The 17371-nt window shown below is 48.2% G+C and overlaps 1 protein-coding gene across 11 annotated transcripts in view; it reads right to left on the bottom strand.

Annotated features, from left to right (window-relative positions):
- Window positions 1-1209: 1209 nt before the first annotated feature.
- Window positions 1210-17371, bottom strand: part of RERE (arginine-glutamic acid dipeptide repeats) — a 570111-nt gene continuing 553949 nt past the window's right edge. For 10 of the 11 annotated variants that reach the window (XM_074218539.1, XM_074218549.1, XM_074218543.1 and 7 more), the window contains 10 exons: window positions 17079-17171; window positions 16268-16467; window positions 14747-14908; window positions 13711-13833; window positions 11752-13106; window positions 11280-11502; window positions 9682-10405; window positions 5691-5837; window positions 4659-4839; window positions 1210-4375 (listed from right to left, as the gene is read on the bottom strand). In XM_074218539.1, coding sequence (XP_074074640.1) covers window positions 4342-4375; window positions 4659-4839; window positions 5691-5837; window positions 9682-10405; window positions 11280-11502; window positions 11752-13106; window positions 13711-13833; window positions 14747-14908; window positions 16268-16467; window positions 17079-17171 — 3242 coding nt within the window. In that variant the 3' untranslated portion in view covers window positions 1210-4341. The remainder of the gene's footprint in view (window positions 4376-4658; window positions 4840-5690; window positions 5838-9681; window positions 10406-11279; window positions 11503-11751; window positions 13107-13710; window positions 13834-14746; window positions 14909-16267; window positions 16468-17078; window positions 17172-17371) is intronic. The other variant, XM_074218548.1, reaches the window with a different exon arrangement.

Raw genomic sequence — 17371 nt, 5'->3', positions numbered from 1 at the left:
TTGAGTCACCTGGGTATCTGTGCAAGGTATAGCATCAATATGGCAAGTCCCTGCTTAAGGATGGATGCAACAACCCACTTTGAAAACTGAGGAGCCAGGCAGTATTGGCATGGACCTGGAATAGACTGGTAAGTCAGGGAGACCTAGTCTTTAAAAGCCACTACAAATGGCTATAGGATCCCTTCTGGGAAGGTCAGCAGTTGTTGCATTATTCAGGGAAGGTGTGTCCCTGTTGACCTCCTGTGGTTGTTTTCATGTTTTTAATGCATGACCTATCATTTCTACTTAGGAAGCTTGAGTGGATAAAAAACCAGCAGGTTGTGGATCCCCTTCTCTTTCTTAAGCTAAGGGTCAATTCCAAAGCTAAATGAGTAATACCTGTGGGAGCCAGGGCTGGTCTGAGAGAGAAGCAAGGGAAGAGTGAGTGGAGGGAGAGAATAAACCAATTTATAGTGGGTGGTAAGTGGGATTATATTACAGCCTGGAATCATCAAGAACTACTTCTAACCCTCTACTAGAATAGATGGTTTTCTTCTCTTTTATTTGAGACAAAAAAAGGGAAAACTGAACTTTGTTGTTTTTAGGATGGCAGGAATCCAAGCATATCTACATTCTGGACAGGTTACTCAGGAGGAAAACAGGACAGTTCCACTCTCCTATGGTCCTTACCCAATGGAAAGCTCCCAGTTTGTGGTGTTCACTATGGAGTCCTCAATGTTTTTAAGTGCATAAAATAGAATATAGTGATTCAAGGGATGCAATTATCCTCAAAGTGATTCAAATAACAAATTTCATAAGCTGCTCTAAAAGTAAGCACAAGTATCTACAATCAAATGCAAAGAACTACAATTTCCATGATAATGTGTTGGGAAGACACATTGAGAGCTTGTTTTCAATAGAGCTGACTCTCCTTTTTGTTGAAAACACCAGGGTCTATAAAAAAGAATATGGCCCTAGCCCCAAAGCTCTCCCTTCCCTTGAAGCCTTGGCTCCTGTGGTGCCTGCTGCTCCTTCCCCCACCTCTTCAAGGACTTGGTCCTTTTCCCAAGCCCAGCAGCTGGAGGAAGCAAGCAGGTTAAAAGCAAGATAGCTGGGCAATGAAAACAAGGCTCTGGCTCTGAAGGAAGCATCTTGTTTGTTCATCTCACAGCCTCCCCAACCTTTCCATCCCCCAAGTAAAGAGACACATTCCACTGGCCATTGCCTAGATACTGTAGTGTAGCTTGGTTTTATTTGTCCACAAATATTTCAAAAAAATTACAAAATACTCAAAATGGAGAGAACACAGAAGTCACGATTTCTGGGTTTCTACTCTGTTTACACTGTGTTATCTCATGGCAAACTACTCATATGTACATTAAGCTTCCAGATATATATAAATGTAGCAAATCAGAGTGGACACTGCATGTGAGGCCGCGAAACAAGAAGCTCGACCTTGACAACATTGAACAAGATACGTTCGAAACACAAAACAAAACAAAAAACAAAACCTGAAACTTCAACTGAAAAGAAGGTGAATGAATCCCAAAGGAAACCATGTGTCTGGGTCACTGTAAAGGGGCATCCAACACACCAAGATGGCTCCCAGAGCCACTGTCAACAAATGGTAGTTAATCCAGTTGATTTATTAGAATAAATCGTAGTGCGTCACCTTGGGATGTTGGTGGCATGGAGACTGACACACAATAAAATGCTGAACTGAAAAAGGAAACTCACATCAGCTTAAAAAAAAAAGATTAAAAATCATCAAACTCTCTTTTCTTTGGGAGAATGGGAAATAGCAAGATGGGGGGGTAGGGTGGGGGAGGAAGAAAGAATTAATTTAACAGTCACCATCTTAGATCCCAAAGGAAAACAAGACACATGAAATGAGGGATGGAAGAGGTGGCAGTCCAGTGTTCTTGTTCCTAATACCCCCTAGATTTTGAGGTGGACTTGCTCCATTAAAAATATAGGAGAAAATGTGTGCACAATGGGTCAAGGCACTCTGATGTCATCATCAGAGTGCCTGAAGGCCCTGTCCCTGGTTGGCCACTTCTGAATGACAAAGAGATGGCCAAGGAACGTCCTACCACTAAGCAGCTGTGGGTTAAGGCAGGCATGGAATGAGAGAAAAGGAAAAGCAAAAAACTCTTTCAACAGAAACAACCCATTAAAGCCCAACTGAAATCCAGGCTATAAACACATGGGTAGAAGGAAGCTGGAATGGCCCCTGATGCAGGTTTGAATCCAGAACTGGCATGGAGATAATACCTCTACCCAATAGTGTCGCTGGTTTCTGTGTCAGAAGGTTGGCTTTTCTTCCTGCCGGTCACAGTGGCCTGAGCACTGGGCGTGTCATGTATGCCTTACAAGTTCATCTATCATGGTCCAAGAGAGTCTTAGGACATGACCACCATATATAACAGGTTAAACGGCAGAGATATAGCCCTCAAGAGTTTGAGAGAAAAAAGAACGGAACAAGTTTTGCACCAGTGAAAAACATGGTCAGCAGATGCAGACATCCCCTGGACCTCCCCAACCCTTGGCTTCAGTAAAAGTGCATTATATGAGCAAAATGATACAAATGGAGGGAGGTGATTCTATATAGCTTTGCTTCAAAAAGCTGTTATCACCTGACCCTTTTAATGTCCAGAGATAAAAGAAAAGCCACAAATGGCTGATCTGATCTGTGTTATCCCCTATGGGTCAGCTGCTCCTGAGTCAAAAAATGCATTGTTGCCCACCATCCATTCATCTTATTAAATCCCAGGTCCTGACTCATCCAAATGTAGTCCATACCTATGGCAATAAGGCTGTTCCCAAGGAATGTGGGAGTGGCAATTTAGGTCTATCCTTTAAAATTCCAATGTGTTGGCATGTTAATTGTGTAATCTTCCTAAAAAAAAAAACCTCACACAACCTATCTTTCAAATACTAAGTTATTTGAATTATATGTGTGTGTGTGTGTACACACACACACACACACACACACGGACATACACATATATTTGGATTATGTGTGTGTGTGTGTGTGTGTGTGTGAAACACACACATCATCTCTCTTTCTCACTCACACACACACACACACACACATGGACATACACATATATTTGGATTATGTGTGTGTGTGTGTGTGTGTGTGAAACACACACATCATCTCTCTTTCTCACTCACACACACACACACAGACACACACACACGCATACACTCACACACACTTTTTTGGTACCAAATCCCATACTGTTTATGAAACTTTAAGGGGAAGTCCTAGAAAAAATTAGTTCATTTCACATAACACTCAAATGTGTGTGCTAAGTTTTTGAGCCTACACACAGACAGACAGACACAGAGACACACAGACACACCTTATCCCTCAGAGGAAGAGCACGAACCACCATTAACACCAAGACAAATCAAGTAGATTTAATTCCTGCATTCCTGGTGCAAAGGGAAGAGGCTCATTCAGTGGATGTCTGCACCATTGGCCAACCACACTCCCAAAACCAAACCAAAATTACAATCAAGGAAAAACATGGAGAAACAGCTTGTGACCTTATCCCTGCAAACCCTGTGATGCTCACTGCTGCCATCAAATCAAATTCCAAGCTTTTGCCCATTTTAAATTAGTAACACCCATTTTTCCCTTTAATTAAAGGGATAATTTTATATATATATATTTTTTTTTTATTAAAAAATCAACTCTTGTCAATAGCTGGTAGGAATTCACGATTAGTGACGTGGCTGGAAAAAATATATCAGAATAGTAGTTTGTGGAAGAAAAAAATGGTTGTTTCTGTTTTAAAATTATTATATTTACAGACTTAAAAAGCCATGCTGCAGAACTGAGCTCTCTGTCAAATTATGAAGATTTCCTACAATGTATTAAAATAAAAGTAGATTTTTATTATAGTTCTTGGGTTCCAAACTCAATATGCCACCACCTATCTGCAATCCTGGTGTGTTTTTTTGTTTGTTTTTAAAGAACATGTCTAACGGTCTCTGTATGCACAGTGACGGGCGTGAGCTGGATTCTAGCACCTACTGTGAAATCAAGGAAGGAAAAGAAAACATGAAACCAAAGGCCAAGATTGCAGGCAAAATTTCTGACCGTCCCGCCTGGTCCAGGACTCACTCAGCTCCTGAGAGGAGGCTCATGCAGGAGCCCTGGATCAGCGCGGAGGCGTCCTCTCTACCAATGAACACTAGGATGCTGGGAAGTCTTCAGTTGCGGGTTTTTTTAAATAGATGAAGAAATCTTCAGAAGATATTCTTGATGCTTTTGCAGCTCCTATTGTATGTAAAAAATCCCATCTCTTCCCCGATGATCCGGGGTTTCAGCTCTTACAAATAAATAACTTCTTATAATTGCTTGTCACCTTCTTTCTTCAGTCGACTGAAAGATAGAGAAGAGCACCTGAGCTTTGGGCTGGAGCTCGAAGGTCTGACCCCTCCTGCTGCCCTTCCAGATACCCTGGAGACACTTGGCAGTACCCGCTTGCACATGGCTCTCCCTACTGTAGGATGGGACTGGGAGTCCCTTTAGGCCAGGAAGACACCAAAGTCTCTTCCTTAATGTTCACTCAGGTCAGCAGTAAGTGTCTACCATGGGAAATATGGGCAGACCCGGCAAGGGGAGGGCAGGGGTGGGGGTGCCCAAGGGCAGTGGGAGTCCTCACCTGTAGTAGTCCTCCTGACTGGGGAGGTGCCCCCCGTGCATGTGGGGGTGGCCGTGAAGCCACTGTTGCTCCATGGCCAGTCTCTGCAGCTCAGCAGACTGGGCGTGCATGGCCTGCAGCTGGTGGGCAGCAGACATCGGAGGCGGGATGGCACCAGGCAGGTCACGTGGGTACGGGGTACCTGTTGAACAAGGACAGTCAGCATTCCTGCACTTTTGTACCAGCTTGATCCATGGCTCTGAGTTAATCAATGCTTGTGTATTGTTCCATTTAAAGGGTCAAACTGTAGCTTTAACAGTCAAAACTATTAAGGTTTTCAAATCAATCCTAAGTGCAAGAGATTTAAAAAAAAAAGGGAAAATCTGTCTGGGCTCTCAAGGAGCTCAGTCTATCAGGGAGCTCAAAGGAGAACAACTGCACACAGCCAAGATCCACACAGGATAAAGAGAAGGTACTGGCCTGGAGGGGGATGGGCCAAGCTGGTACAGGAGACAGGGTGAGAGAGACAGGAAGAGGGGGAGCTGCAGAAGGGCAGCATCGGACTGGATGTGGAGGGGGAAGACGAAGGGGGGAGTCAAAGAGGAATGTGAGGAAAGAGAACAAGGCCAGCTTTGGGCATGCTGAACAGATGAGAGGGTCTGGAGCCTAGGGCCAGGCACGCAGCTATGAGAATCATCCACCCAGAGGTAATGGATTCCATAGAAGTGAAGATCAATAAAGGAAAGCCCCCTCTAAAGGGAGGAAAGCCTCTAAAAATCAGGAGGCAGCATTTTTATCAGAACAGGTTAGTCTCCAAAATGGTTGGAATCCCCTTTTCTGATGCCGCAGAGCCTCTGGGTCTTAGAAAATGGGAGAGCTGTCCACATCTACTCCCATATGCTTCTTGAACAAGAAGATAAAACCAGAGTTAAGGTCAGCCACTGGCTCTGGTGAGACCAGAGCTCTGAAGTCAAAGTGTGCCCTCTTTAGCAGTTCACTGAAGACAAACATTGAAGAAGCTTTTTGCAAATGCATCCAGGTAAGAATTCTCACCAAAAACTGGATGTCGAAGCATCTCATGCTCATGGGGTGGTTGTCCAAGCAGAGGGTTGGGGAGGGTGCCAGGGGGATAAGGGAATCGGGCCAGGTGAGGGCCAGCTGCCAGGGGGTCTACCAGTGGGTGCACAGGACCTGCAGAACCTAGAAAATGGAAGAAAACCAGAAGGAAGTATGTTGTATTAGTACTGAAACTTCATCAGCATCTGGTCTTGTTATTCTTAGGATGTATCATAGTAAGTAGCACTTGCGCAGATTGGCATTATGCTATTAACTCTCAGGAATTTGGCCCCACTAAAACCCTTTCTCTTTTGCTTCTGTTGGAAGCAACATCCATTTGCCCAACAATCTTTTTTTTTTTTTGCAAGGCAGTGGGGTTAAGTGGCTTGTCCAAGGCCACACAGCTAAGTAATTATTGTCTGAGTCAGGATTTGAACTCAGGTGCCTCCTGACTCCAGGGCTGGTGTTCTATCCACTGCACCACCTAGCCACCCCCTGCCCAACAATCTTAATTGTTAAATAAACAATCCATAACTTTCAAGTTTGTTCAGGAAGGAGCATTATGTAGGAGAGAGGAAAATCAGAGTGGTAGCAGGCACTCCTGTTCCTGTGTGAGGAGGGCCAAATCTGTGACAAGAAGCTTCCAGCACCCACACCTGGACCCACACAGGCTCACAGGCCCAGCTGCTGTCCAAGTCCCTCCTTGGGTGCCTGTGGTCCCATGCTCCCCCTGCCTGCCAACCCTTCTCATCAGTCTTTTTGGCTCTGTCTGGCCCATGGCCTGAATCTTATCTTGGTGGCACTCAAGGTCTTGGAGCAATTTCTTCTTCAGGTGACCCTTAGGGCATAGCACATGACCAGAATGTCTAGAAAAACTTGAGGCACTGACCCCACACTTCCCTGGCCTACCCAGAGTCTGCTGTCTCCCAGCAGAGACAAAGCCTGGGCAACCTGGAAACTTGGTGTGCTTCTCCCTCTCCCTCTCCCTCTCCCTCTCCCTCTCTCTCTCTCTCGCCAGTTCCCCCAGGGAAGCAAGGACCATGAAGATGAGGGAGTTAAGCTGGACATACATAACCTTAAACACATTACTTGCTGTCAAGGGAAGGAGGAGGGAAGGAGGAAAAAGGTGCAATTCAAAATCTTACAAAAAATGAATGCTGAAAACGAACTTTACATGGAGTTGGAAAAACAAATAAGTAAATTTATGAAGAAAAAGAAAAAAGAAAAAAAGATGAGTTCTGCAGATGCTGATCCACTGGAGCACAATAAACAGGAAGTCCTCTGAGCCAGCTCCTGCCTGGGCTCAGCCCAGCCTGGCCTCACGGTGCTCCCAGAGCTCTTTCTGGAAAGGGCCCACCTCTCTCCCTCTCTGTCTCTCGTCTCCTTCGGTATCTCTCTCTGTTTGTCTCTTCCAGTCATTCCCCCTCCTGTGTCCTGCCTGAAGCTAAGCACCATCCCCCTTTCACACATTTCTACAGTACTTTTGGCTGAAAAGGCTCCAGAATTAAATCTGTTTTCTCCAGATCCCACTTGAGGCTCTGACTAATGACTCTCTGTTCTGTGACACCTATTGACTCACTCTGGTCTAAAAACAGATCCTTTTCCTATTCTGACCTTCCAAGTTGTGGTTAGCTTGCAGAAAAAGCCAGTCTTCCACTCCATTTGGATCTGCAACTGAATAAAGTGGTGAACTCCTCCTAAGCTTTCCTTGGGATGTAGGAGAAGCAAACCATTTTGCTTTACTACCAGTTCAGAGAGCTCCCATGCCCCCTCCTCTAAAAGCAGCTGTGGATGTTGTCTCAGCTTCTCTGTCCATGGTGGTTTTCCTTTGGCCTCTCTTACGGGGTCTGCTTTCTGTGTATTCTTGAGGGCCCTGCACCCGCAGGAGGTTCTTAACAAACGTTGCCTGACACAGACACAAAGCTGCCCCTCACTGCTTCACCCAACCAGCTGGTTCCAACTCCTGGGGCGGGGGGGGGGGGCAGGTCACTGACAAGGCATTTGCCTAAGCTGCAAGGAGAGCCCGGGCTGGCCAACAATTTAGCACAAAGTGGGCACTGACATCACATCAAACTGGATCACCATGCTATCCATACTTCTCTCAGTGAATGCACTGACCACTCAGGGATGCAGGTCCTATCTGCTGGGCCTGTGAGTGGTCACTTAAGGAAATTTCCAGAGCCTATTAGACCTGACAGTGAGACTACTATGCTGAGCTCCTCATCGCACTGTTTCACCCAGTGGCCATGGGGCTGGAGATCCTGCGATGCCAGGGCAGGGAAGGAAGGGATTTGTCTAGGAGGGATGAGGGTCTGGTGTCCACTGCATCTCATTCTGGTGCAGGCCAGTTTGGTGCTGCCGGCTTCTCCAACCTTCACCCCCATCGAATAACCACAGGGTCAGTTCAAAGGGATGAGACATTCAAAGCCCTCAGCACTCTCCTAGAATTAAAGAGCTTTAAATACTCTTGGGTTCCTTGGCATTAATACTGCTGAACCAGGTGGAAATGATGTCTTGTTGAAATTTTTGCCGAAAAGAAGTTCTAGTTTTTGAATGTTCTGCAACTCCTTTAGCTTTGGTTTATTAGCGCAGACCCTTCGACCCTGCCCTGGGGCCTCTGCTTTTTTCTACAAGTTTTTTAGAAATGGGCTTCTTGAACTTATTCTGACAGATGTTCCTCAGCAGAATTGACTTCCTCTGCCTCATATTTTATTTTATGCATTTGAAAATCTAATGCAAGGGTCTGGAGGCTTCTCTGGACACTATCCATGGGGCCCAGGTCACACCAAAGATAAAAACGCCTGCTCCAGAGTATCCACAACTATGGCCAAGGAAAGCTAGAAGGGACCATCTAATCCAGCTTCATTTTACTGATGGGAAATTTCAGGCAGTGTTGGGAAGGGGGCAGAAATCTCAGCGTGCCAGGCTGAGTCAGGAAGACCTGAGTTCAAATCAGTCAGACACTTCTCAGTGATGTGCCCTTAGACAAGTCACTTGCCTTCTGGTCTCTACCTTGCAGGGGCATGGAGAGGAGATAGTAATGATGTCTGTCCCTTGTTCTTGGGAGATGATGCCATGGCAAGCACATGAATTGGATCTGAGTGAGGGGCTGCTGGGCTCAGTCACCAGCCTCTTCCTTCTGAAGCCACCTGGGTCCAGTGGTCAGATACGGATCTAGATGCCTGGAGATGGCCCAGGAGATGAGGCAATTGGTAGTATACATATATGCTCATCTCTCTCTGCACAGGGAGAGTCGACAGGAGCTTTGAGCCTCTCCTCCTACAGGGGGCCGCAGCCTTGGGTTTTCCCTCAGCTTGACCCAGGGGAGTCCCCTCTCTCGGCCTCTGTACACAGGCTAAATCAAAGCCCTCTTGGGAGAATAGAGGCTGAACAAAGGGCCTGTGATTTAGAAACCCTCCTCCACCACACTCCCCAGTCACCACCAGAGGCTCAGATCAAAGACACATGTTGTCCCCACATTTTGCTACCCACCAGGGCTGGAGAACACAGACCCCTGAGACTCTGAGTAACTTCGTGTGGTAAATCAAAAGGGAAAAAGCCGGCTGAGGCAATAAAGCTGATGTCACCTTGCAGGCTTCAATGGCAGTGATGTCTCTGCTTAGGTCTCTTCTGCCTGGCTCTCCTGGGGGCTGCTTCTCTTGGTCTGGTCAGGCTAGCCAACCCTGTCCTGCCCTGCCCCAAGAATTTGGGAGGATCTCCACAAGTCCTCTAGAAGACAGTCATTTGTGCAATACTCCTATCCTGTGCAGGTCTTACCTCTTGACCATCCCTGTTCTGCAGGTCCTCCAGGCCCTTCTAACACTCTCCTCTGTGAAGCTCCCAAGGAAGGATTTCAGCACATGAGACTGATTCCCCCTTCAGCATGCCAGCTCCCCCAGGGAGAGGTGCATTGTTCCAGTCAGCCTAGGAGCCAACATCTGAAGGGCTGATCCACTCCCCCCCAACTAAAGTTCCCTCTGAGACTCACCTTGATGTAAAGGATCCTGCTGATGGAGATGAAGATGCGAGTGTATGTGTGAGTGTTGATGGTGATGGGGGGTCACATTAAACATCTGGAGCCGGGCAAGGGGATCATTAGTCAGGGAGGCCATCCGCTCAGCATGGATTCTCTCGGCTGCCAGTCTATCAGGGTAGCTCATTTCAGGCCGCAGCTGGGGACCAGCCAGGGCAAGTCTCTCCCTCTCTAGGGGGTTCAGCCCCGGGTGGAAGGAAGCAAAAGGATGAGGTCCTGCAGTAGGGGGTATGGTGAGGGCCCCATGCCGGGCAAAGTGCTCCATGGGGTTGGTGGCTGGGTGCAGGGCATCTAACTCCGGAGGCTTCACCTCAAACCCTGGCTTCATCCTCTCCCGGAGCTCACGTTCCCGGATCTCCCGTTCCCGGATCTCCCGTTCCCGGAGTTCCCGCTCCCGGATGGTAGGATCCACATTGTAGAGACCAGGCATGTGATAGGCCAGAAGGGGATCGGTGGGATTGAGGGGAACAAAGAATGGATGATTTCGGTTGGTAGGTGACATCACGTGAGGCCGAGCATATTCACTAAGAGTCCGAAGCGCAGGTGTGTCGGGCCCAATGTATGGGGGCACAGCAGCGATGGTGGTTGGGGGTGGTTCAAAGGACGGCCGCATGTGGGCAGGCCCACTGAGCTGAGAGTCACTGAGCCGGCTTTCATGGGAGGAGCTGGATGCCTTCTGCTACAGGAGAAAGGAGAAGGGAGAAGGTTAGTGACCAAAAGCTTCCATGGCACTGTCCACACAACCCAGCCAACCACAGAGCTATGGGCTCCTTGCCTAGGAACATGCAATGCCTCCTCTGCTACCCGCAGTCTCCACTTCATGGTCTGGGAGCTCTCCCACAAACTTCAGACAATAACCAGCCTGGGAGGGCAGGGCAAAGAGGAGAGAGCCCCCGAAAACTCTCCTGAAAGGGACGAGCCTGAACCTGTCGCTTCTGGTACAGACAAGGAAAGTCTCTGGTGGAATTAAGGAAGGCAGAGAAAGGGAAGTGGGCAGAAGCCCCGAGGAGGAAAGCAATCCTGCCTGGGTGTCACAGGCACAGAAGGAAGCACAAGAGAATCCCTTGGGATGGTCACTCTGCCTCAGTCTACCCCAGCTCACCCCCTCTCAACTCCTGCCACAGTCCCTGGATTTTGCTAACTAAATCAGAAATAATTTGGGGGAAAATAGACTGGAAGCTTAAGTGATAAGATGAAAATATATTCTTATCGGTTCTCCCCCAGAACCCCTAAGGATGGTGGGTGTCACTGCCTTTCAGGTCTACAAAGCAGCTGGCTTCAACAAGCCCATCTGACTCCGATGGAACATTGACTTTACAAAGTAGTGAGTGACTTGCCTATCAGAGGTGGGATCTGAACTCAGATCTCCCTGGTCCCAAGTCCAGAATTCTATCTATCTACACCCCCCCACACACTTGGGTCTCACAGAAGACTTCAGCTCTCAAAAGGATCATGAGGAGTAGCACCCCTGGTCTGCCTCATCTTGATGACCCGTCATCCTAATGGTCTTTGCCCCGTCCGCTTTGATGCTTTGATGGGCTGGGAAGACTCACCGCAGCTCGCTCTGCTTCTCGTTCACGTTCCCGCTCGCGTTCCCTCTCCTTTTCTTTCTCCTTTTCTCGTTCCCTCTCTTCTCGCGCCTTCTGCTCTGCCTCGCGTTTGGCCTTTTCAATCGCCTCCTCCCTCTTCTTGGCAAGTTTGGATCCCGACAGGGGCATGAAGTAAAGGTCAGTTCGCGCACATGAGTTGTAGCCCCGGTCCAAGTGTTTGTAGAATCTGAAAAGGACCAAAGACTGCTTAGCAAACACACCAGATGCTTCTGTGGAGGAGGGACTGGCCCAACGCTTCTCCAGGAGCTAACCAAGCTGATCCACCATCCTCCTCTTAACTCATCAAAGAGCTCTGAGATCCATGCCTGGCCGGGGGGACTCAAGCATGGCCTACCTGATGATCAGAGTAAGACCTGGGACAGCGGATCTAGACTGGCCAGCACACGGAACCCTCCCTCCATGCAGAGGCCCTTACCTTGCTGACTGGCTGGCGTGGCTTGGTGTATCCACTACAGTGGGCTCAGGGGAAGGGCTTCGGGGTGGGGGAGGGGGGCTTTCAGGCTCCTCTGTTTCATCAGGTGCCTCCTCCTTGATCTGGATGGGTGGGATGGCGCAGGAGGTCACTACAGGGCCACTTCCACTAGAGGTCCCAGGCGTGGAACAGGATGGCTGGGATGGAGCACTTGGCCCAGATGGGGGAGTGGAGGTGGAAGGACAGGATGGAGGAGTGATGGGAGGGGGCCCCCCAGGCACAAAGGGGTGCTGAGAAAATGGAGGCTGGGGGGGAACCTGGTGAAGGCCTGAGGGGGGATGGCTGGCCACCGGTGCGAGGCTCTGGCTTTGAGTAAGAACTGGGGGCTGAGCTGGAGATGACTGCAGTGGTTGACTCTGGGGCATCAGCTGTAGAGGAGGCGGGTGAGCCGAGGGGGGGTGATGTGTGGACAGGGAGCTCAGGGGTTTCAAAGCAGGAGGTGGTGGCAGATTGGAATTCATGGAGAATGGAGAAGGTCCTGAGAGATGAGGTGGGTGCTTGTGGGACTGTGGGGTGGGCAACTGTGGGATAGGGGTAGTGGGAGGGGGTTTGATGTGAGGCATTGCCATAGGTGCAGGAGGAAGTGGCTGTTCTCTTGGGGGCTGGGGAGGCTGTAAGGATGGTTGGGAGGCTGGGACCTGTAAGGAGCCATGAGGATGGGAAGGAGCTTGTGTTGCTGGGAGTGGAACCTGAGACTGAGAAGACTGAGGGGGGGCGAGGGGGAAAGGTTGTGGAGGTCCTGGATGCGGTAGGAGCGGCTGTGCCTGCAGGCTGTGAGGCCCAGGGGGCACTTGGCCATGGAGGGGGGGCTGTGGATGAGATTGGGCTGAGGCAGGAGCCTGGGGCTGGTTCTGTGCTACGCTTAAGGGCTGCAAAGGTGGATGTGGGGAAGGAAGTCTTTGTGGATGCAGAGCTGGGGCCTGCTGGATGTGGGCATGGGCAGGAGATGGAACAGGAGCCTGAGGCTGGCCAGGTGGCTGAGCTACTGATGGGGAAACCTGAGGGGGCGCTGCCGGAGCACTGGCTGCTGTGGCCACTGGAGCTGGAAGCTGGGCTACGCCAGGGGGAGTAGAGGGGGCGGCCTGCGCAGGGCCGCCAGGAGCCTGCACCACTTGCTGTTGGGCAGAGGAATCTGAGTCACTCTCATTGTCCTGAGGGCTGGGGATGCTGGGGGAGGTGCTGCGATTGTCTTGGTCAATGTCCTTGGGGTCACTGCTCCCTTCATCATTCACGCTGCGGCTGTCTGAACTCTCTCCTTCTCCCTCACCCTCTGAAGGAGAGTTGGGCCGGCTGATCTCCTACAGGGAGAAGGGAAAAGAGAGGTGACGTGCTTCCTGAAACTCTCCCCACATGCTCATGAGCTGCCCAAAACCAGCATGCCCAAGTCTTGTCTCTGGACAGCCCTGGCCATGTGTGTCTCCCCAGGGCTGCCCCGGGAGTCTGTCTCCTGAGTCAGTTCTCTGCCTGCTCAGCTGGACTAGTTTTCCCCAAGGTCTCCCATCTTTCTGAGAGAGGGAACTGCTCTGTAAAGCATTCTCCCCCAAACTGCTGCTGTGCAACATATTTTTTACCAGTTTTAAAAATGCTTATGACCCCAATTCCTAACTATTAACTTAGAAAAGGGCTTTCTCTTCCTCTCCCCTTTCATTCCTAGCTCCCAGACCCAAACCCTGAGCTGCCAGGCTAAGGTTAGAGCTGCAGAGTTTGACCTGGTGGTTAATTTATTGCTCAACCAAATTCTCTGGGCTGGAAAACTGGTCTAAGAAAGGAAGAGATGATGTAGGCACACTCCCAGTCAGGCCAGGCTTTTTGGCAGAATGCTTCTCAGGCAGGATTCAGGAGGGAATCCATCTTAAGAAAGCAGTGGAGAGTGGGGCCCAAGCTTGCCACCAGGGGTCTCACCTGGGGGCTGTGGGTTTTGGACTTCTTGGCGCTGGTTCGCTCAGGCTCCTCAGTATCTGATGCTGCCTTTTCTCTCTGACGCTTGGTGCTCTTGAGAGGTGAAGATGCTTCTTCCTTTATCTTCTATTAACAAGAATGATACAATGGAGAGATGATATCAGGGTTTGAGTATGTTTTCTGTTCCATTGTTTTAATTAAGATAGAAAGTAAACTCAAACAGACTCTCTTGCAGCACATCTAGGCTGGACAGGAGAACAATCTCCATTAGAGCTCTCCCAAAGGGGCCACAGTCCCTTCTCTGGAAGTCTTCCAGGCCATTCAGACCACTTTGGAGAAGTGCTGTTGAGGCCCAGACCCCTTAGGTTCTTTCCTATTTTGAGAATCTGTGACCCTCATGAGGGGGATTTCAGGCCTGAGAACATGGTCTACACTGGGGTGGCAGAGAGAGTACTGAATTTGGGGAATAACAGGAGTCCAGTTTGGTTGGAAATGAATGAAAGGGAGTAATATGAAATAAGATGGTATCATCATTCTCATTATTACCATCACCATTATCACAATAATATTAACACAAATGCAGGACAGAGTGGCAAGAACTCTGTGCTGAGTCAAAGATCAAGGTTCAAAAATCTCAGCTTTATCACTTGATAACTATGTGACCATAAAGTCACTTAAATCTCTGAATCTCAAATTTCTCATTTCCAAAATAAGGATGCTGGACCAAATGACCTCCAATTCCCTTTAGGTTTTTAATTCTTGATATAATGCTCCCTAAAATGTGTCTTTGACAGAGAATATTAAGGGAGAAGTTGGAGGGCATCTCCTGAATCCCAGAGGCAAGGGGAAACCACTGAAGGCTTTGGAGAAGAGAAGAGAGATTGGCCTTTCATTTAACAAAGTTAGGCTGGAGCATTTTTATGATTATTTTGACAACTGTGTGAAGAATGAATTGGAAAGAAGAGAGGTTGACCTGATGGGGCCTAGACTCGAACCTTGAAGCAACCAAAGAAATTACCACTCGGGATGGGGCACTCACCTTAGTGGATTTCTTCACAGAATCTGCTTTACTATCATTGCTTGAGGTGCTGGCTGCACTAGGAGAGTTACGACCACTCGACCGGATATCTTCGTTGATGGGTGAGGCTCTACCATCTGGGCTAGCAGGCTGCTTCTTTCGGCCACTACGTAGTGTAGACATCTAGTATTCCCCAAAACACCCCCGCCCCCAGAAATAATTATCTAGCTGTGTGACCTTGGGCATGTTACTTAACCCAATGCCTTGCAAAAAAAAAAAAAAGAAAAAGAAAAATACCTCTGCCCCCTCTTTTCTTCTCCTCCTGTCTTTTCATCATGAAATAACATTTTCTCTAAAGCTAATCTAAATTAAGGTTAAAAAATGGAAAACTAGGGAGCACTCAGTCTTTCTCAATCTATTTACACTAAAGGCATGGGAATCCTAAGTTCTGATGAAAAGCATTGGGTCCAATGAACCCGATGGAGGATGTCAGAAAGACAGTAAACTTGCCTCCAGCTTGCATAGAATGAGATCTACTAGTTATACCAAACACTGAAGTCTTCCAAGCTGTCTTTTATTTTTGTTTTCAATGATGGTGGAGCATTAATGAAGTTCCCATTCAAGCAAGCAGGAAAGCGTTAGAGGACTGCACCAAGATGAGAAAGTAAGGAAGGGAAAGGTGGGTGTGAAAGCCCACCACTCCGAAGGCAAAGGCTCAGAGAAGATCAAGTCAGAGTGAAGGACACAAGAGTGGACCCTCTAGCTCTCCTTGCCAATGTCCTGCCATAATCTGAACGCAGATAGAGAAATGATATATGAAGGAAAAACATGGCAAAGTCTTCAAAAATGTATGGAGAAACAAATCCCAGGGCAAAAATAGGGTGAGGGGGGAGAATGGGAAGGAAACTTATCAACCACCCTAGGGAAGAGGAAAAACAGCTCTGAAATGGAAGCTAATACCAGTGATTTTCCTCTCAGCTACTTCTATTATTTTGAGCAAATCATTTTACCTTTTAGGGTTTTCTTAACTATTCCCCATGTATAAAATGGGGTCTTTTCCTACCCACTCCTTTCATTCTACACATGGGGAGGATCACTGGTGTAGAACTTGGGGAATGTACTGGCTAGTTTTGCTGAACTGGTTCCCCCCCTTTTCTTTTCCTTTTCCATTATAAAATATGATTATATGAAGATAATATATTTGGAAATGAAAGGGATATAAAACAAAAGAGAACAAAATGGTATCAGAATGCATTTTTATGTGGATTTGTGTATTATTTCTGAGTGCTTGGTAGGCTTGTGAGCAAGTTGGTTGGCCCTAAAGAAGGTTCAGAAAAGAACTTGGTAAGCCTTACAGAACTCTGGAAGCCTGCCTGAGGAAGAGAATGATGAACAAAGAAATGGCATGTGAATACTACCAATGGATCCCTGAAAGGCAAAGGTCAAGGAGGACAAATGTTTCTGGACATTTCCTGCCCAGGCAGAGCCCTGGAGGTGGCGGGTGGGGCAGGGGAAGGATGGCGCCATGCTTCCAGGTCATACCGAGCCACGACTGCGTCGGGTCCTCATGCTATGCTTTCCGCTGAGGCCATCCTCTTCCTCTTTGACAGGCTTGAACATAAAGGGTGGTGGGTCCACTGGCTTCTCAATTGGGGGAAGCTCACCGTACTTCTTGAAATGGATCCGACAGTCAGTGCACAGAAGGATGTTTTCTCGGCCGCCGTGGTGCCAGTCTTTGGAGGCTTCACAAAGGTTGAAGAAGGAGTAAAAGAGAAGTCAGCATGTCCCTGAACAACTAAGCTTACCAGAAGCAATGGACCCCTGGATGTAGGCTCACCCAGAAGCCCAAATGTCACCTCAGCTACAGTCTTTCAAAATCCAGGAGCAGACTGCTCTGGCCTCTCAAGAGCCATTTGTGTCTGGGAGGTCTCTGGGACTGTGCCCATTGTCTTTTCTGCCCAGTCCTCCTCCTCCTCTCTCCATTTTGCTCATGAATTAGAAGTCTTAGGAACAAATCCCTTTAGCATAGGCCATGGGTAATGGGCAGTTCTCTGTATCTGGTGTTCAGAGGACTAGACTGATTTGCTAAATAGAAAGTAATGTCCATAAAGGATTTAATATGGCCAGGGAGAGTTTGTTGTATTTATTCCTCAACTTTCTCCATAACATTGGAATTCAAAATCAGAATAAATTACTGCCCCTCCACAGACTTCAACTGTAATAATATCACATTTCAATTCACCAAATGTAAAAGTCTTAACAGCACCCGAGACCAGTTGAGCTTAGTAAATCTGCCCAAATAAAGCATGAGCCTCAAAAGAGCAGGGCACAACATCTATCCAGTGGTACATACTAGTGGTGAAGCAGTGACGACAAGCGTAACCCTTCAGCTCTTGCTCGCTGTCTTCACTGTCAAAATCATCTTCACTGGCGGAGCTCAAGTCCACTGAAGAGTGAGCAGTCCATGGTGGGGTGGAGAGGGGAGAAAAGAAGAGTTCAGATTACAGTTTTAGGGGTCCAAGGCTCTAAGATGCAGATGCCAACAGGAGACTGAGGGTTCAGTTAAGAGTCCACTCTGCAAAGTAGTCTCTTGTCTCTTTGGGGTCCCCCCTATAGCATCACCTGGATAGGGATGTCTGTTTTTGT

Source organism: Macrotis lagotis, chromosome 1, assembly GCF_037893015.1.
Source record: "Macrotis lagotis isolate mMagLag1 chromosome 1, bilby.v1.9.chrom.fasta, whole genome shotgun sequence".
Lineage (NCBI taxonomy): Eukaryota > Metazoa > Chordata > Mammalia > Peramelemorphia > Peramelidae > Macrotis > Macrotis lagotis.
This window is presented reverse-complemented; position numbering and strand designations above follow the sequence as displayed.